Source organism: Cibotium barometz, chromosome 13 (assembly GCF_041138505.1).
Source record: "Cibotium barometz isolate CiBa-2024 chromosome 13, ASM4113850v1, whole genome shotgun sequence".
Classification (NCBI taxonomy): domain Eukaryota; kingdom Viridiplantae; phylum Streptophyta; class Polypodiopsida; order Cyatheales; family Cibotiaceae; genus Cibotium; species Cibotium barometz.
The window spans coordinates 12,846,545-12,867,711 of NC_141058.1; the positions used below are offsets into that span (position 1 = coordinate 12,846,545).

Sequence of the window (21,167 nt, forward strand, 5' to 3'; positions counted from 1 at the left end):
TAAAGCCTTTTTTAACCTGCACACTTTGTTTTCCTGCCCTCTTTGAACAAAACCACGAGGCTGCGATACATACACCTCCTCATGCAAATCTCCATTCAAGAACGCAGTCTTTATGTCCAGCTGATGTACATTCCAACCATTATGAGCTGCTAATGCACAGATGCTACGAACAGTGGTCATACGACATGTGGGAGCAAAAGTCTCATCAAAATCAATGCCCTTTTCTTGAGCATAACCTTTTGCAACAAGCCTAGCCTTATGGCGATCCACTGTGCCATCAGGCTTACGCTTCAATTTGTATACCCACTTAGTGCCAATGGCCTTCTTGCCAGGGGGCAAGTCACATAAAGACCATGTACCATTCTTCATAATAGCATCGTATTCTGCTTGCATAGCAGCCATCCAATTTTCTGAACTTTGTGCCTCATCAAATGAAACAGGCTCACTTTCATCGCACATACTAGAAACAGCCAATGCATAACAATCTGACGCATAAGAGGCACCATGAGAGCCAGAACGAGTGCGACTAGACAAAGGGGCATCCAACTTGCTGTCACGCAAAGTCTGCACCAGCCATCTAGGCATATTCCTAGAGCCCTCAATCTCTTGTCTCTCATCCTCAAGTGCATCATGCACATCTGCATCAGATATAGGCTGATCTGTGCCATCATTTAAAACCTGCATAGGCTGAAAAACTGCCTCATGAGGTATTGCACTTGACTGTGCACCACTGAAAAGAGGCAACAATGTATCATAGACATCACGTGAGCTGATATCTGTCTCCTTAGTACATGAAACCAAGGGCTGAACTGCATCTTCCACAAATACAACATCACGGCTAACCAAAATGCGCTTTGTCTGTGGATGATACAAACGATAGCCTTTGCTCTCAGCACTATATCCAACAAAAATACATTTGACAGCTTTGTCATCCAATTTTCTGCGATGTTGCACAGGCACTAATGCATATGCCAGGCAACCAAAAACACGTAAATGGCCAACAGATGGCTTGCGGCCATGCCATGCCTCATATGGAGTGACAACCTGTAATGCTTTGGTGGGACACCTGTTTAGTACATAAGTGGCACACATGACAGCCTCAAGCCAAAAACCATGTGGTAGACTTTGACTCTTAACCATACATCTTGCCATTTCCATGAGAGACCTGTTTTTTCTCTCAGCCACACCATTTTGCTGTGGTGTATACGGCACTGTACATTGGTGTTTTATCCCACGCTCAGCCAGAAATGCATTAAATTCTGAAGACATATACTCCCCCCCTCGATCTGAACGGAGGGTGCCCATCTTACTTTCTGACACATTTTCAGCCATAACCAAAAACTGTTTGAAGCACAAAAACACTTCGGACTTTGCCTTCAAAGGATATACCCATGCATGCCTGGTAAAATCATCAATGAAAGTCACGAAGTAAAGGTAGTTTCCAAATGATGGAGTTTGCATGGGTCCACAAACATCACTGTGAACAAGCTGCAATCTGCGTTCAGCTCTCACTGATCCATCTTTGGGAAAGGAAGCACGCTGCATTTTACCCAATATGCAGCCCTCACAAACATGCTTGACAGGTGCCTCAAGCTTAGGCAAAGAAGACACCATTTCAGATTTCTGCAGGCGCAGCAAACTTGCAAAATTCAGATGACCAAAACGTGCATGCCACAGTTTTGCATTTGAAATAGCCTGCGTATCCATAATAGCACATGCTGAATCCTCTACACATTTGCCATCCATATTGAGCTTATACAGCCCTCGACATAGTGAACCAGATGCTACAATGATGTCACCACAAGAGAGATCATGAACAGTACATCTGTCATCCACAAATTTTACAACCAAACCTGTTTTGGCAAATGCGGAGACTGACAGCAGATTCTTTTTGATCCCTGGCACATACAATGCATCAAAAAGTGTAAAGGTGTTGCCATTTGCAACATTCAGCACAATCTGTCCAACTCCTTTAACGGGATAAGAGGAGTTATTGGCACAAGTGACAGTATTCCCTGTGGGAGCAGACTCAAGGAAAGTGAATAAACTGCGCTGCGAGGTGATATGCTTAGTGGCACCACTGTCAAAGTACCATACATCTGAATCTACTGCAGACATACATGTGTCATGCAAAGATGGGTCATAACTGCACTGCGCATTGAATGCCCATTCTGTATCTAGCACAACATTAGCAGATTCATTGTTAGAAGGAGAGGCATCTGCAACAGCCATACCAGCCTCTTTCTTCTTAGCCTCTTTCGCAGCCAGCTTAGGACACGCTTTGATGACATGATCATTTCCCTTACAGTACTTGCAAAATGTCTTCTGTTTGTCACCCTTCTTCTCATCTTTGTCTTCCTTCTTTGGTTGCGCAGCATTTGCAGATTTCTGCTTACTAGAAGAAAAGCCAGCTTTACCTTTCCCGCTTCTCTGACTAGCACCGAAAGCTTGATCTGCGACACGCATACTATTCCTGTTTTGCCTTGACTGGTCTTCTTGCAGCAAAACAGAAACTAACTCCTCAAATGATAAGGCATTGGGATTGCCTTTCATCATCAAGCGAAGAGTGGAAGCAAAACCCTGATAAGAATCTGGTAGACCATTCAAAACAGTCTGCACAAGTGAACTGTCTGACAGGATTTCATCTGCAGAAATGAGCTGCTCTTTGAAATCCTTGATCTTTGTCAAAAAGCTATCCATAGAATCACCTTCGTTCATATGCTCATTCTCCAACTGTTTTCGGAGATAAGCAACACGAGCCTCATTTCTTGCCTGATACAATGTGGCAAGTACATCCCAAGCATCCTTAGAAGTCCTGCAGGAGCGAATATGTGGGATAATGGTACGTTTGACAGACAGCGCAATCAAGGCATGAGCCTGCGCATCTCTACCATCCCAACGAATCTGCTCTGCTGAAAGTGGTGGTTCCCGAACAGCTGCTACAGCACTTGTGCCTGCACCATCATCAACAGTACCTGTTTCTGATGTGTTTGCAGCATTCCCAGCCACAATAGGACGTGCATCAATACCCTGCACAATATTCCATAACCCCTTTGCTACCAATACATGTCGCATCATATATGCCCACAATGGATAGTTGGTGCCATCCAACTTATCCTCAGCAGCCAACATGCGGAATACATCATTGTTGTCAGCCATGGCCAATGACTGTACTACTAGATGTAAATGCTGTCTGCAAGAGGTAAACCTGTATAAAATCGACCTGTGCTATATAGCACAGCCCAAAACAGACGAATGGGCACCTGTACTGCAGATTTTAATCTTGACAGAAAATCTGCACAGTAGGACGATTTTGCCTGCGCAGTACTTGGAATGCAAAAACGGAGGGCGAAATGACTTCAGATCAAAATTCTGAAACGACCAAGCCCTACGGGCTATCCCACGGCATATACTAACCTGCTGACGCTCGTGAAACCTCGTCGCAATCGGAGGAGATGAAGCGGCAGGTGCCGGTGATGCTGCCCGGGAGGAGGAAGCCTGCTCTGATACCAATTGTTGGAATTAGGGTTGCAGGAATGCACACACAACTTCAAGAAGATGAGGAAGCTTGAGCACAACACAGTAGTGTATTATGACTGCCATAATGAAAGATTACCAGCCCTAGAAGATAATGGGCGTATATACAATGCACGGGGGAAAAAACCTCCTAGTGAGGGAAAAAGTGCCCCGGCGGTCCTAAGTGTGTTCACACACATCACTACTATAATATGGTAACAATGAGTTCGTAGCAGTGTCTCTCTATGGCGCTGTCTCTAGCAAGAACTGGCCAAATCTGCGCTGGTCTCTGCTGCTGCGGACTCCATGATCTGGCGGAGTGAGGGATGTCCACTGAAGATGGTGGTGTGTCTCTCTGTAATGACACACTGTGCTCTGCATCTGCATACATACCGCTCCTCACTCTCAAACCTCCTCCTGGCATAGTCTGCATATCCTCTCTGCTCTGGGGATCCGTGCTGCCCTACCTGCCTCAATCTCAAGTTGGTGTGATGACACTCTGAGCTGGCCAATCGCCACTCGGGCACTGTGAGGCATATACACATCCATGTATCTAGGTCTTTGTATGAATCCATCCGCTGAAATACGCATAAACTGATCTCTGTAGTATAGCATCTTTGGCGGTAGAGGCTGATTGGGTGTAATCCAAGTCTCTTGACTGTATCGCTGCCATAAATCTTGTCGAAGGACTCTGTTCCTCTCACTGTGAGAGAGCCGGATGTGTGGTGCATGTATATCATACTGGAAAGGTGGCAGGTGATCCATGTCAAGACCATGCTTAGTGAGCCACTGTATCATCTGTGAATACCATGATCTCCTATCTCCATTCTCTGCGAGCTGCCTGGACGCCTCAAAGGGGTACAGAAAGAGTACAATCTGTAAAAAATGGATGGAATAGCATTCCCTATTGTTACAAAAGAAGAAAGTAAAAATAAAATGTAAGGCAATGTTACGCACAAGACCTTTGTGTGATCCAAGGCAATGGGGGTTAGACAGATTGGGGGTAGGAAGAATAAGACGGGGGCTCCCCGCAAAAGGGGGGGGGGGGGAGGGGGGATATAACAATCATGTCATGACTTGTGGAGAAGGGAAAGTGTAAGTCCGATTTGTAATCTCATCAATAGGAGCATGAGGATGATGGGGCTATGGCCCACAAGCATAGGTTTATTCATTTGATTCACAAAAAAGTCTGTGGGGTAAAGCCTCATTTGCTTGGTGACAAAAACGAATAATTTAGGAGATCTGCAAGCGTCTGAGCATGATAGAAATGACAATGGGGTCCACAAAGGTTCTTCTAAAAGAAATCCTCTCTATAGTAATGGAGTCCATACTAGAGTTCAAACCAAAAGGAGGGCACTGCATTGCATCTGGCCACAAATGTTATTGTCAAAGGAGGCTTACACATTGTGATGAAAGGTGGCACCCCGCTAAGTAAAAGGGTAATCCATGAAGGAGAATCCTTCAAATTTTGACAAGTATCCTTACGAATGTGATACAAGGTTCTAGTGAAAAGTCTTCCTACTACCTTCCCAACATGGGTGGAATGCAAGAAGATCCTGTTATTCCAAGATGCAACAAACTAAGTAAAGTGTGATAGGAAATCAGATTGCACATTTCTCTTGTTTTCTAGAGCCATGCTATCATAGTTTGAGGCAAAACACTTATCCCCTATGGCTATTCCACTGAATTGTTATCTATAATGTGATGCGGGTGTTCAAACTTGAAGTAGAAGTTGCTCAATTTCTCTAGTGGGCGCTAGCCTGAGTGGTATTTGTCGAGGTTGCAAAAGTGCACAGGTTTTGAGTTTAATCCTCCACAATCTAAGACTCTGAAGATATATAAAAAAAGTAGCCCTTTTGACTAGCCAGTCTGGGTGACTCGTTTCTATGCAAAGACAAGCTGGCTTGAGGGCTGTCTTGAATAAAATCTCTAGCTGACCTGCTACATGGAGTTTGTAGGTGCCCAGAAACTGGAACAAGAAAACAATGGGGTTGGCATCTGCTCATAAACTGCAAAGATCACGAGGAGAATGCACAGGCATGATATAACCACCTCTTTCAACCAGAGACTCTTCATCACCTATCCACTCACTCAGATATGCCAATCATGTGATGGCGATGTATGTGGCCATGCACATGTTTCCAGGAAGAAGCAGCTCAGCAGGCAGCTTCAGGGCAGTCAATCTACACCTTTACAAACATCACACAATTGTGGACAGCTGGTAAATGCTGATACTATCAGCATGGGACCATTAGTTCATTAGCAGCAGAACATTATTATCAGACATCGACCTCTTTGTTTGTCTGCTGATCTTTTCATAGTTTCATTGGCAAGAGGATCTAGATCATCCAGGGTGGACAACTTTTTGCAGAAAAATATTCCACTTGTTGGAACTCTTAGGTGGTGGCTGTTTCTTGTGTAAAACACTTCTCCACACCGGAAAAACAACCCAGGGAAACGTTACCTTGGGAGGCCATTGAATAGATCGGAGAGGTTACTTTTAAGTTTTAAGGGAGAAATCCATTTGCATTAGAGCTTCTGGCAGGATGTGTGCAAAGGGCAGCAAACAAGAGAAGGGGTTGCAGGTAGATGCAGAAGGTCTGAGACTCTTCTCATCACTGAAACATACATAGGCCACCCAGTAAAAATTGAGTCAATAATTTAGTCTCCAGATAACCTCTTGTAACCCTCATCCAGGGACTACAATTAGTGTGAGCCACCCACCAATTCATTGCAATCTTAGAGGGAGTTGCCTTCTGTCCCTGGAATACAGCAAGGGGATCTCAAAAGTGGAGAGCTGAATTCTGCAATGCTACACACTAAAGTGAGTGCGTATACTTGTTTTTCAAGGAAAGCGACAGTCACACACTAGATTACTAGAGGGGCATGTACCACCCTCCAAATATTTGCAACTCAAGGGAATGGTCAACTGGTTGGCACAAGTCTTACAACTGAGCCACTCAGCTGAACACCCTACACAGTTTTAGGAGAGCCATGTGTCGGATTGCATGCTGCTATTTTTCCCCTCCCCAAGGCACAAGCCCTCACCATTGCTGTTGGCTACAAGACCATCTCCCATGTACAATGGCCCATATCAGACAAAACTCTGAGTAATCAAAGCAACAACTATGCTTATAGAAATATTATTTTTGACACATACACCCACACACATCAATTTATAAACTTGAATTCATTTGAGTATGCATTTATTATATTTAGCTATGAGTATTCATAAGCTGTAAATTGACAACTGATTTTATAGTCATGGTTATCTTTTTATATATACTTTGTTCTACTCACGCTTGTGTAGTTGCACTGTTATGCACTGGTTGCAATAGAGATTTATGACTCACCGAACTTCATATACATATTCACTGTCCCAAAACAAGGGCCTACGACACTTCCCTGCAAGCCCCTGTTGGTATTGTGGCCACTTAGCAACCACAAGTTGTAACTCCTTCGGACGGGAAGACCAAGCCGCCTCCAGGCACGCACCACATTGCGACTACAGAAGGATCTACTCAAGAGAAAAAAATAAGATTGTGGCTTATACATGTAAGTGGCATGAAAGTGTGTTTGGCAAAGAGTTACTCACAAATTTCAGTTAGCCGATTATAGGTCAATATCATCTACCCTTGTGGGCACCTCACTTATGGATCACCAAGCTTATCCCGATCATCCAATCACAAGCACTTTCAAGGTGACTGCTCCAGTTACACCTGCCTGTTTGATGCATTCTTCCCCTTGAATATGAACATAGGGTTAGAAATATCAGGTGATATTTCTTAGGCTTGGGTGGGACCACCTGTGCTCAGGCCCAACCCAGCTTATGGATACTTGGCTTCCCTGCCAAGAGCTCCCCCATCCCTTTCCCCTTCTTCTCCCTATTCAGCAGGAGCGGTTGACCAGGATTTACAAGGGGGCACACTACAACCACTCCATCCACCATGCCATTCCCCTGGACTAGTGCACCCCCCCCCCCTTTCTTCCCTCTCCACTGGACCCACAGTGGGTTTCCTTCTTCTCACGGCATGAGGTTCCCTTGGCTATCTTTTCTCTACAAGGAGGGTCTCCATAGATGGCCTTTTTCGTTGGAGACCAGGGTCGCTTGCTACCTAACTATGCCACCTTCTCCCTCACACTGGGTTGCCTTGTTCTCACGTCAGTTTTGAGGCTAGCGATGGAGGGGCTCCATGGCCAGGTTTAATACGGGTGCCCAGGAGCTCTAAGTTCAATCATTTGTTTCTGCAGCTCGCTGGCTGGATGAAGTTCCTGCCAAGAGCTCCCCCATCCCTTTCCCCTTCTCCCTATTCAGCAGGAACGGTTGACCAGGATTTACAAGGGGGCACACTGCAACCACCCCATCCACTATGCCATTCCCCTGGACTAGCCCGCCTCCCCCCCCCCCTCTCCACTGGACCCACAGTGGGTTTCCTTATTCTCATGGCATGAGGTTCCCTTGGTGATCTTTTCTCTACAAGGAGGGTCTCCCTAGATGGCCTTTTTAGTTGGAGACCAGGGTGGCTTGCTACCTAACTATGCCACCTTCTCCCCCACACTGAGTTGCCTTGTTCTCACATCAGTTTTGAGGCTAAGGCGGCTGCTGCAGGTTCAATGCAAGAGGGAAAAAAAACAGCAATGATGATGACGAGGAAAAATGCAGAAATGGTGTTGGTGATGATGGCCAAACAACAGCATTAAAAATGCAACCAGAATGATGATAATGATGGCGGCAGGAGGATCAAAAACTTAGCCATGTTGATGATGATGATGGTGAGATCTGAGGCGGGCAACAACATACAGATGGGCAATGGGTAGAAGATGATGGTTGCTAAGATTAGCACCACTCTAGACGTGCTGCCTAGGTGGCCTTTTGAAAATGCAATCAGAGCCTACCATCCGGGTTGGACCTTAGTCGAGATGAGGCCAAGGAGAAGTAAGAATGGGCTCCAAGAAAGTGGAAAGAAGGTAGGCGGTTGAGCTTGTTCCACATCAAGGACTGGCGAAGGTGCTCCACGTCACAAGTGGGTGGTGTTACAGTTTTATGTTTTTACACATGGCTGAAACCCTAATTCTATGCATGGCTGAAACCCTAGCATGGGCTGCACAGACAGGCAACAAGAGAGGGTGGGGAAGATGCTTGTGGCTGATGGGAGAAGGGCATGTGAGGGAAGAATGGAAAAAGAGCAGTACAAGTGGGTTGAATATATGCTAATTCACGAAACCCTAATCTCCAATAATTTCTCAAAGTTATAAGAATGAAGATTTGTTCACGTCATCGTGTAAAGCTTGCTAAGAAACTTTTGCTTTTATGGCATCTTTAAATTCAAAGCCGTTTAAGAAATTTTTAGAAGTTTCCACAAAAAGCGATTGAGAGTGCTTTTTGTGTAAAAAAGTGCTTTTTGTGTAAAAAAGTGATTTGAAGTTGCTTTTCGGGTTTTAGCTTTTGGGGAAAAGCAAACTTGCTCTAGTTGTATAAAAGGAACCCATGGGGTTACTTTGTAATCATCCTACTAGAGGACTAGAGTCTCGAGAAGAGAACTGGCTCTTGTGTAGGCTTGTTGAATTAATAAAGAAATACTTGCGGGGGTGCGGATCGTGGCTTTCGGGACCAACTTCTCTTTTGTAGGAGCAATCTCGCTCCCCTCTCTTACTTAGTTTATTTTTGTGAAGTTTTGTGATTTATTTATTCCGCTGCTATTCTGTATTGTTTGGTGTGCTACAATATCATCACCTTCCATTGGCCTCCTGAAGGCTGAATACAGGCATCGCATGTGCCTCTCCTACCTTTGGGAGTACCTTTGGCTCGGGGGGTCACTCATAAATATGTAAGCGTAGCACATGGGTTCAACAAAAGGGGTTTTTTAAATTCTTTTTTTACACATTTTTTACATACAGAAAGGTATTATTTAAAGGGGATATTCACAGATTGAATAGAAAAAGGGTGTGTTTTATTTATGAAAATTTCATAGATAAGGGGTTTTTAAAGTAGGCCTTGAATGCACGTGATACAGAGGATTTATATATAGTGAACCCCTTGAGACCTTTGGCCAGTTTACAGGGTATCAGAGCTCATGTTTCGTCATCTTTTTAAAGAAGGCAGATCCTTTGTTGTTGCACTTTCGCAAACATAACACAAAACCAAGACAAAGATGAGGAGACTTCTAACGAGGAAGAGTACTAGGCACAAAGAGAATTGATTTTGCTTGGGAAAAGCAATCAAAAAGGAAACATGGACTAAAGACACATGAAGGTGCACAGTGATGGTGCAATGACATCTGAAGTCTAGGCATGTGTAAACGAGATGGTCAAAGTCAAGAAGCATGATTGTTTGACCAAAAAGAAAAGTTTGATTGGAGGTTTCCTAGGTCATGGTAACAACATGTCTGAAGTTTGAACCGATTGCGAGCGTGGGAACATCAAAAAGCAGCCAAGTTTGACCAATTTCAAACAAGGTTAACCAGATTCTATCAATTTTGACAAGAGTTTTTCCACGTGGTCATAGCTGACCAAGGTTGACCACAGATGACTAGATTTGACAAAGTTTGACTCTTGATTGCTTTCCAAGGTCGGGAAGGAGACTTCGAACAGAAAGTTGAGCACCAATTGGCTAGATGTGTGGAGAGCAGTGTTTTATTGCTACAAACTCAAGAAAAAAGCGAGAGCTTTGTCAAGGATTAGCAGAGTCTTTTCCATGTTAATGGTATATAATTCATGGTTTGACCTTGTGTATTGGAGGTATTCTAATGGTATGGGATATTAGAATTTGTCATTTATGCAACCATCTCATATGTGAGGTATTCTGGTATCACATACGGAAGCTCAGGGAGTCTTCTTTCAGCCCTAAACACCATCCTGGAACAAGCTTGATGCAAAATGCATATAGAGAAGAGAGAAGAGAGAGAGAGAGAGCTGAGTATTCAGTATATTTATATGGTACAAAAAGGATGTACAAATCTTACAGCCACAAGGTGCCTTTGAAAAGGTGGAAAGTCACTCATATATGGTACAAAAAGGATGTACAAATCTTAATCTTACAGCCATAAGGTGCCTTGGAAAAGGTGGAAAGTCACTCATCTATCCCTAAATCTATGACTCAATCCAAGAACAACTGAATGACCTAAACAATGAGCAAACATGTCTTATATAGCTCCTTGACTTCCTTATGGATCCTGGACAAATATTCCACAAATTGTTGCAGCCGATAGAGGAATTCTCATGCATAAACTGGTCGACAACCTCCTGTGCCCCTCCACAAGGTACTCCTACTTATATTAATAGTATATGCTCCAAAATCTGGTTTTGATATGGTTCTTTATCTTGTTGCCCTTTTGGATTAGTCCTGGGATTAGCCTGCACATGTCTTGCACATGACATCTGGTGGTATGGGACACTAGAATATGTCGTATGTGGTGAAAAGAATTATGGGTGATTTGCTAGTAATATGGATGGGCTCAGTCTGTTCACGAAGGGCAGCAACCCAACATTGTTGAGCAATGGTGTTCCATAGGGATGCTTGGGTGTTGTTGAGACCGAAGGTAAGAGATCTTCGGAAAAGGAAAGTAAAAGGTAAATCACCAGGCGTAATCTTGTGGATGCACAATGGATGGAGGAGGGCGATTTGGTAGATACACATGTTTTGGATCTTTATCTAGAGGCTTTTTAGTTGAGGCGTACTAGTTCAGTCACTTTTGTGTTTGGAGCATCGCTTGATGCTCAAGAGGGGGGCCACGCCACTGCTTTGTTGACAGAACAACATGTTTGATCTATAAAGCTTGTGTGGCGTTGTTCTCTATAGCACACCCAAGGTACTGGGCTGACAGTACTCTGCCTATGGAACTTCTATGATATCCTTTTGATGGTACCATGTTTTGATGCATGCATGTTTAATGCTTGCATGTTTGGATGATCATGTGTTGATCATATGCTGATCATGTTTTGATCATGCGTTGATCATGTTTTGGTCATGTTGATGAACATGTTTGATGCCTCTGGATGCATATGCACTAATTTGTTTGGTACATGGATGCATGGATGAGGTATGTTTGCATTACGGATGCTTGCAACATATTCATATGTGCATTATAGTTTGTGGACCCATCTGCATGGATATGACAAACATAGATGATGTATGTAGTTGAGGATGTGTTGCATGGAGTGGACTCTGTTGTAGTGCAGCAATATTTTTTTGTTTCAAGTCTTTGGAGATTGAAGATCAAATAGTCCAACTCTTATCTGAATTGGCATCGTCATATTGCGGGAATGAGGTGGAACAAGAGAGGGTTTTTGTGATATGCCTCTATTCCATCATCTATGCGCAATCGAGGACGATTTCATTTCTTTAAGAGGGGGATATGTTACAATTTATGTTTTTACACGTGGCTGAAACCCTAATTCTATGCATGGCTGAAACCCTAACCCTGTAGTGAAACCCTAGCCCTAGGCCTATTTCACAGACAGACAGGCAAGAGAGGGTAGGGAAGATGCTTGTGGGCTGATAGGAGAAGGGCATGTGAGGGAAGAAGGGAAAAAGAGTAGAACACAAAGTGGGCTAAAGATATGCTAATTCAAGAAACTCCAATCTTCAAGGCTGAAAACTCTTATTTCTCAAAATTATCAGAATAAATATTTGTTCGCGTTGATGCGTCCGGGAGAACCTGCCTCTATATCCTGTCCGAAGCACACCACCGTGAGGAGGAGAACTATCACCTAGCACCACAACCCAGTACAAACACCAAAAGAAGGCACCAGTACACTCAATTGAGGTCCCTTGGTCTCAAGCTGACACAGGCGGACACTTTAGCACACTCCAAACTCCTCAAACTGACCCGGTTGCCTCCTCAAACTATCCTCCCAGGTCCGCTCTGATCTCCAACACCTCTGACCATCCACCAAAATAGCTTAGTTGACCTCAGCTGACATCCAATTGACCAGAAACTCTCTCAGCTGATGCAGAACTAGCTGTAAACTGCCTCCGAAATCCTCCACTTGTTCCCAGTCAGAAAATTGTCCTCTAGGCTCCTCTATTATCCTCTAGGGTCCGCTAACCTTAAAACCACAATCCCAGGACCCTTTGTTGACCCTCTGTTGCTCTTCTGGCTTCTGCTGATCCTCCTCAAACTGAAAACTGCCTTAGCAGTCTGACACAGAACCGCCTGACTCGGAACCCTCAACTGACACAGAAACCTTCTCTAAATGTCCGCAGACTCTCTTTGGTTCTTAGTATGCCCTCACCTTGCAAGGATACCACACTATAGGCTCTCTACTGACTACAGCTGACACAGAGTTGCTTCCAAATTGACTGTCCCCTCAAGGATAACTAAAATTGACTCAGCTGATGCAGGTTCTCTCTCCTCTGCGTCAGTTGACACCTCTAGATACTCAGAACACTCAAACCAAGCATGGATCCATCCTTTTGGACACTTAGCTGACAGCAGTTGACTAACAATTGCCACAGAAACCCCATCAGACCACAAAGTCTTCTGATTGCTGACAGCTCAACTGTGAAAGACTTCTATTAGTCAGCTCTGACTCATGATCGATTCCCTTCAACTTAGACAAACCAAAGCAAGGTCCCTAAATCTTCAGCTGACTGTTCTGATGTCTAGTTGACAGAACTAACTCAGAACCTTCTCTTTTGAACTGACACACACTGATTTAGCACTGACCCAAAATCAGATCCCTAGTCTTCAGACTCTCACACTGAAGAGCTTCATCTCAATAAACTCAATGTAAATAACTCAATCATCCCAACCAAAACATCAAAACAAAAGATGGGACCCAAACTCTCTATCTACTTCAGATAAACAAAATCGCTTCATTGTCTTAATAGCCTAGAGACATGGGCACTAACATTTCAGAAGAAAACACAAAACTCAAGGATCCCTCGCAAGCAAACCCTGGCGACAACTGGGGACACTCCACCCAGCCAACTCTATTCTCTAGCTCACCCTCTTCTTTGCTCCAAACAATTCCTCACACTGTTGTCTTCCTTTGCTATCTTCAAAAATAAACTGTAGGAACTCTAGCCTGCAACTTCACAAAGAACTTTGATCTGCAGGAACTCTCTCAACTGCAATCGCCTTCACTCTATCCTCTAGTGGTCGCTCTCGCTACACACTCAATGAACCACACACGAAAATTTCCCAAATTCACCTTCATAAGCCCCATTGCCACCTTGATTCCTTCTAGAAAAATTGCGCCGCCGGTCTTCATCATTTGCCCATGCACTTTCTATTTTATTCACGCACCTGCGTTTATCCACTTGACCATGCCACGGTAATCTTTTCTAAAGGTCTCCACCATACATCTACGGGCTATTTCATTTTCTAGGGTTTGTGATAAGCACATCATTGGGCATATTCCTTGAGCACGAAAAAACCCATCAGCGTCATCGCATAAAGCTTGCAAAGAGGAGAAACTTTTTCTCTTACTGCATCTTCAAATTCAAACCCGTTTGAGAAATTTTTAGAAGTTTGACTTTTTCCAGAAAAAGCCATTGAAAGTGCTTTTAAAGTTGCTTTTCGGGTTTCAGCTTTTGGGGAAAAGAAAACTTGCTCTAGTTTGTATAAAAGGAACCCATGGGGTCACTTTGTAATCATCCTACTAGAGGGCTAGTCTTGAGAAGAGAAGCAATCCTTGTGTAGGCTTGTTGAATTGATAAAGAAATACCTGTACGGGTGGCTTTCAGGGCCGACGGCTTCTCTTGTGCAGGAGAAACCTCGCTCCCCTCTCTTACTCTATATCTTTGAAGTTCATTTTTGTGAAGTTTTGTGATTTATTTATTCCGTTGCTATTCTATATTGTATGGCGTGCTACATTATCACCTCCCCTCGGGCTACTTAAGCCCGGATATAGGGCGTTGCATGTGCCTCTTCTACCGTTGGCCGCTTACAGGTGGTAACTAGAAAAGTGCAGGGGGAAGTGCCTTCCAAGCACAAGAAAGGCTTGCGGTAAACCTGTTCTCAAAAGAGGTACTAGATTTACAGAAAGGGGCGTGCAAGAGGCTGGCCGCAAACTTACGGACCTCCAACTCTTCCACATCCATGGTCTCTCTAGGCGCCACTACCTTGGTCTGCAAATTCATTGGCAGTAGCTCTGCTCATGGGGAGATTCAAGGGCTCCTGCAAGCTTCCCTTGTCGAAGAGTAGGGGTGCATGATCAGCATTAAGTCAGTTTGAGTGGAGACGACTCTCACATTTGAAGAGAGTCCTACTCGGATAAAAAGAAAAAGAAAATCTATCCTAAGCTACTCCTACAACTCAAAAAGCTTGAAGAGCTACATCTTGGAAGGCTTGCACAATAAACGAGAAGAACGAAAAGTGATTCTATTAGTATAAAAAATGTGTAAGATCTCCTTATAGTAGGAACATCTTGCTAGATATAGAGTAGGCTGTAGCATCTATTCTTGACCAAAAGTGTCCTAAAAATAAATGCATGAGATTGGACTATGGTTCAAGCATATAATATCCAATTTATCCAATAGGTGTGACAACCAGCAACCTTGCCCATGCATCTAGGGTGCTGTGTTGCCAAGCATGCCCAGCACACACTCTTTTCTTATGCTTGCTTTCTTGTTGAGGACCTGACAATTCACACCATATAACCAATGGGATGCTTGTTACATGTCGGCATAACAATATAGCATCTGCATAAAACATAGATAAAATCAAAAGCATAATTTACGGTTGCAGAAAAAGGACCAAATTTGTGGTCTCACTGTCATGTTCTTCAAAAATAGTAAGACGTGCTCAAAGGTCCTGCAGTAAGAAAAGATACCATACGTAATAGAGTATCTCATAATCTTATTGTTATCTTTCATCGATTTCTTTCTCCAAAAACTTCCTCTCACCAATGAGGTGATAGCCCAAGTGGTGAAGGTGTTTGCACCAGGAGGTCCTAGGTTGAAAACCCCACAAAGTGCTCCCTCGGTGGCATTGCCTACGGGTGGATAAAATGCACCTACGGGTGGGCGCCTCGTGGCGGTGAAAAACGGTAATATCCTAACCTCCAAAATCCAGTTGGGCATCCATGTTGTGCTCTGATGCATAGAAGCAGGAAGCATACTCTAGGACCCTTGTCTAGGGATTACAACCTTCTGTTTGAAATTGATTATTGAGACATCAACAAAAGAAATTGAACTCTTAAAGATGGTAAAACCACTTTCATATTGTCATCAAAATTACTGGTGTTCTGTGATTGTTTTATTATTTGGGAATAGATGATCTAGAACGTCAATAGTAGTCTGTAAAACATATAGTTCTAAAGCTTCTGAAAAGATTTTTGGCAAGATACTGACTTGTGATGTCATCCTCTTTAACAGGAAAGCAAACTTCGCCATGTCAAGAAAGCAAACTCTCTGGGCAGGACACTGAATTGGAACTCTAAGACAATGCTGAGAAATACCAATAACCTGAAAAGAAAAAATGATGCACCCATGTCCGTTGCAGGTCAGGACCCTGAAGAAATGAATCAGAAATCGATTGCACATTTCAGTAATGAAGTCCAAGATGCTCCAAATAATGACAAACAAAAGGTCCCAAAGTTTTGGCGAAGGGGAAAAGGTAAAGCCAATCAAAATCTTGACGAGGAATCAGTTCAAGGCTTGACAGACTTTACGCAATCAGAGCTCAAAAAGACTTCTGGAAAACCACTCAGAAAGGTCTATTCCAAAAACCAAAAAACAATGTCAAGGTCAAAGTCGCTTAAAGAAAAGCTGCCCCAAAATGCTTGTAAACAAGCCACTCACCTCGTTGTGTCAGATCATTTGATAACAGTTCCTGGTTCACATGATGCCACCCTTGGAATTCTAGAAAGAGAGGCTAATGTCCATGACAAACATGAACAGGGTAAAACAAAAATTACAGAAAAACCCCACTTGCATTTGAAACCTTCCAATAAATCCAAGAAAAAATGCCAGCACGACAATGCAGGTACCTTTGATGACTCTTCAAACCTTCAGTTGGCAATCATACAGTATCCTTCTGTCCCACAGAGTGTCTTGAATGAAGATTGCATGGTTGACGGAGTGCATTCCAGGGAAACAAACTTTCAAATGGGCAATTGGCTAAATTACGATTCTAGCCGTCAGCAGTCAGAGATGAATGGAAGATCTTTGGAGAAGCATATACCTGTCCAACCACAACTTCTTTCAGAGCAAGCTACAAGCAATCCTAACAATGTAAGAATGGTAGCGGCAGAAAGGTCCATGCAGGAGCCGTCACTACCCACAATTCCACCCATGTTTGAGGGTCATTATAACGAAGCAAGGGGCCGCAACAAAGTTAGAGATTTGGAAGCCAGTTTGATGGAATGCAATGCACCCTCTCTTCTAAATCGTGCTTTGCCTTCCTCCGACAAAAGTTTGTGGGCAGAAAACATGCATTGCACAAACACACCCTTCAGAGCTTTGGATGATGTGCCACAGTTTCCCAGTGATAATCAAACCAAGGAAGCATTGTTTTTAAGAGAACATTCTTCTGAATTCACAAGACAAGCATGGCATCATCCAATACGAGAGGCTCATAGACAAGTGCAAGTAGTGGATTCTCAACAAGCACAAGCACAAGCACCTCCCTTGCTATCGACTGCATTAACTGACTGCAATGATGGCTTTGGGCAGCAACACGGAGGATTTTCTCTTTCTTTGTGTAGAAAGGACACAAATCAATGGCCAGGAAATTGTCAAGAAAGAAGCTTATCAATGGGGGGCTCAGAAGATTTGAGGCCTCTTGTCCCAGCTCATTTGATTGAACCATTGCAAATCACTGGATTAAGTAAAACATCTAGAGCAAGTCATGTGAACCGGGAACTTACAAGAGCTGATATTGTCATGGCTGCAGCAGGTTCTCCCAATGCCTACAAAAGCAATTTGGTCTTACAAGAAAACTTTTATGTTTTGTGAAAAACTCATGACCATAGCATAACTGGCTAAACTATTTTTGTAAATTGCATGCAGGAAGACATGACAGCCATCTTCCTGCCTTCCATAATGCAGAAACTCATCATGAGCTGAATCAAGGTTCCACTCAACTGCTTCTTCCTAAAGATCCTACTATCCCAAACTCGTGTGTTCAAACAGGCTCAAGTGTTGAAACACGACAGGTGCATACATAACTTTTTTTTCTTTGTCAATGCAAGTATTAATTTGCATATCTCATTGAGAAAAACTTGCATGCAGGCTGAAGGTTTTTCTCGAAACCTACCACCATGGATGCAAGCAGCAATCAAAGATCAAAGATCTGTTCCTTTTGCACCGGTTGCAATAAGTGGGCACCCTCTCAACCAGTCCACTATGTTACAAACAACACCCCCCACAAACGCAGAAATGTCTGGAGGATCATCAGTGTTTGACATTGTCAGGAAGCCTGTTTTGCGACTTATGGGTAAAACTATGGTTCTTACCCCTGGAACTGATCAGACCCAGGTCGATATAGGCACTACCCACTTCAATGGTCAATCCAATTCAAGATATATGAACTTTTTACAGCCCATGGGACATCCAGAGCAGAGCTTTGAGCAGTTGAAGTGGTGGAACTCAAGTCAGCAACAACAGGCAGGAGGCCAGACTGGTACGTTTTAATTTACAAAAAGAGCTTGAAGTATCTTTTCCATAAACCTGATCAATGATTTGATTAGATACCATAGATACATCGATGGAATCAGTTATTTATCATTGAATAAAAAATGAATGATCGTGCAGAGAATGGAATGAACCCTTTTGTTCCCTACCCAAGCTTCGCACAAAATCGTGTATCAGGTGAACCCATCATCAGAAGTAGAGAAGACCAAAGTTGGCTATGCCCTGGCTCATGTTCACAGCCTCAACTGCGAGACCTCTTTTCAAGTGCACCATCAAGTACTGGTCAATATGCTTTCGCTAAGAAGCATGGTAGCTTTCAACTGAGTGGAAGTTTTCCGAGAAATGTATCAGGACAGGAAGTATTCACGGATTCATCATTTTCCAGAGGCACTCCTTTGTACGCGAGCAATGCTTATATGAGCTGGCAACATCAGAAACTCAAAAGTCAGTCATCCTTTCAACCTCATTCAAGTGCTTTTTGCCAATGTGGTTATCCAGCCTCAAACAGAGCCTTATGCGAATGCAGAAGGTGCAATGGTTACGAATCCATACTACCACAAGGTCATGCAAATGCTAGCAATCCTGCATATTCTCTGCTAGATGTTCCAAATTCAATGCTACAGGGCCCAATAACAGTAAATGCCCATGCTGTCCCCTCTTGGCTGTCAAATGTGAACAGGAATGACAAGATGCATCAGCCTGCCGAAGTATTTATAATAGATGATGAAGAAGATCCCATAGGCTCATTTGATAGATCCATGCCAAGACTTTTAGGACAGGAACTTGACCTTATACCACACTTAAGGCCGCCAATGTCAGCTGCTCCGCATCCATTGCAGCATCATAATGCAGGAAACATAGCAATGGTACCAGGTAACACCCCTCCCCCCCCACACACACACAACACACACCTCTTGAGTTTTTGCCTTTGAAACAATTGAAAGATAGAAGGCTAATATATCTGATTTGATATCAGGGACCTGCAACACAACGAAACAAAACCCAAAGACCAAGACATTTGTACCCATTACCTACACAATGGGCAGTAAACGTGCGGAGTCTCGCATCATACCATGCAGTGTGACGGGAACAACGTTCCAGGAACTTGTAAGTCAGGAGTGCAGAGACGTAGAAAACTATGGGACAGTCATAAATCCAAAAAAGAGAATCAGTAGCTCAGAGCAGTTGGCGAGAATTGGAAAATTTGTCAAGACTAGTGAAAGAGGCTCGCCTGTTAATTTCAGTAGTAGGGATAGCAGCCCCTGTGACCTTGTGGTTCGAGGTTGGGGAAAGCCTGGTGCAAGGCCACCTATGCAGGCACTTCGAGCTTCTGTTGAGCAGCTGCAAGGTGAGGAAAGCAGAGGTAAAATCTGCATAACAGAAGTGTTTATCTCCGGGAACCCCTCCACTCAACCACTTGAGAAAGATAGTACACAGTGTCCAACTTCCTTGAATTCAAGTAAAGCATCCAGAATAGTTCCATTTTCGATGGAAGTAAATGGACCGTTGGTTGGAATATGTAGCACAAACATGAACCCTGCAGAAGTGGACTGCCAAGATGCTGGTCAGTTCATGTCCACGCCATGTCTATCATCATCAAAGATGGTGCCACCGCATAATGGAGATTCTGTGCAGGAATGTGCCTACATAAACAGTGGTTCGAGCCCATCTTGTCTACAGTCTGCAGTAGCAATGCAGGAACCTGGGTCTTCTTCAGGTTTGCCTCCAGCAAGCTCGACAGTAACAATGCAGGAACCTGGACCTTCTTCAGGTTTGCCTCCAGCAAGCTCAACAGAAACAATGCAGGAACCTGAGCCGTCTTTAGGTTTAACTCCAGAAAACTGGATGAGTCATCGAATCATTTCACAAGCATCAGAAACTTTCCTATTGAAATCAGTTACCAAAGGAGATGACCATCTGCCGGTGATCTACGACTCTTCAAAAAAGCGGTTTCCCTGGATTCCAACAAAAATTGGGGCCAAAAGTTCTGATACATATGCAGCTAACAAGTCGTCGTTGGTCAGAGAAGGCACTCTGGATACTGCAGCCATGTCTCACACATGGGTTAATTCAAGAAGTCAACCTGGCCTTGAAGGTACAACCCAGAGCCAAGGCATGAAGTCATTCAAAGTGGCTGGGAAGTTCTTGATAGCGAATGGGAAAGTGACTATGCTAAATGCGGAAAACGAGAAGGCGGTGGCATTTGCAGATGGGCAATACCAGGGACCACAGGACCATAATCGGATCTCCAATGGCCATCAGAGCATGGGGACAAGAGCTGGCAATGGGAGCATTACCATAAGAGACGCTCCAGATGGGCTTGGAACAGCTGTTCCTAATTGGCGTGCCATCGAGGAAAGTCTCTAGATTGATTCTAATAAATGTACTGCTTCTATAATCATGAAAACTCTATCTTCCAGTGCAAAAAATATATAAGTATTTTTTACTGAGAAGATATTTGATGATATTGGCACAATGTCCCCTTCTGCAAGGAGCATGGAGAGCAAGCAAGATGACATGGTCGAGCAAAGAGAGGGCATATGCATTAGTTTACCCACAACACATAATTTGCAAAAGAGCCATCCAAGAAGCGAGGGCAAATAATCTAAGAGCGAGCTTCGTTTTGGCGTTTGATTTGGCATCCAAGACCATTAAATTTTGGCTTTGATTGATGAATTGAGACTCTGTTGTCTGGTGGTGGGTAAATTGAGACTGTCTTCGTCTTTAAAGATTGTGAAGCGTTTACAGTACCCGAGCATACGTGCCTTACGTACAGCAGCATGTCGAAGAGAAACGGACACGATTTGCTACAACGTTGATTTGGATGGCGATTGATATTGCGGCTTCCGCTAACCAAACGTACCGTGTTGTGACATGGTCGCTGTTGCTTGCATGCCTGCCTGCGTTCCTTCCTTCCTTGTTGCTGTCAGAGCACTTGCATTTTTCTCGAAGCAACAACCAATTTGGTGCCTTTTGGGTCGCGCTACACTTCTAAGTTGGGTCGCGAGTTTGGAGTGTGTTGGTTAAAGCATGATATGATATGATTATTTGGTGTTTTGCCGACCGTAAG

At 43.7% G+C, this 21,167-nt stretch overlaps 1 protein-coding gene across 1 annotated transcript in view; it reads left to right on the forward strand.

Moving 5' to 3' along the window:
• Window positions 1-20,826, forward strand: part of LOC147632384 (uncharacterized) — a 38,621-nt gene extending 17,795 nt beyond the window's left edge. Inside the window, exons 3-7 of the mRNA XM_086807195.1 lie at window positions 15,839-17,360; window positions 17,474-17,619; window positions 17,696-18,086; window positions 18,218-18,970; window positions 19,074-20,826. Of these exons, the coding sequence (XP_086663321.1) occupies window positions 15,839-17,360; window positions 17,474-17,619; window positions 17,696-18,086; window positions 18,218-18,970; window positions 19,074-20,464 (4,203 nt within the window). The 3' untranslated portion in view covers window positions 20,465-20,826. The remainder of the gene's footprint in view (window positions 1-15,838; window positions 17,361-17,473; window positions 17,620-17,695; window positions 18,087-18,217; window positions 18,971-19,073) is intronic.
• The last annotated feature ends 341 nt before the right edge of the window (window positions 20,827-21,167 follow it).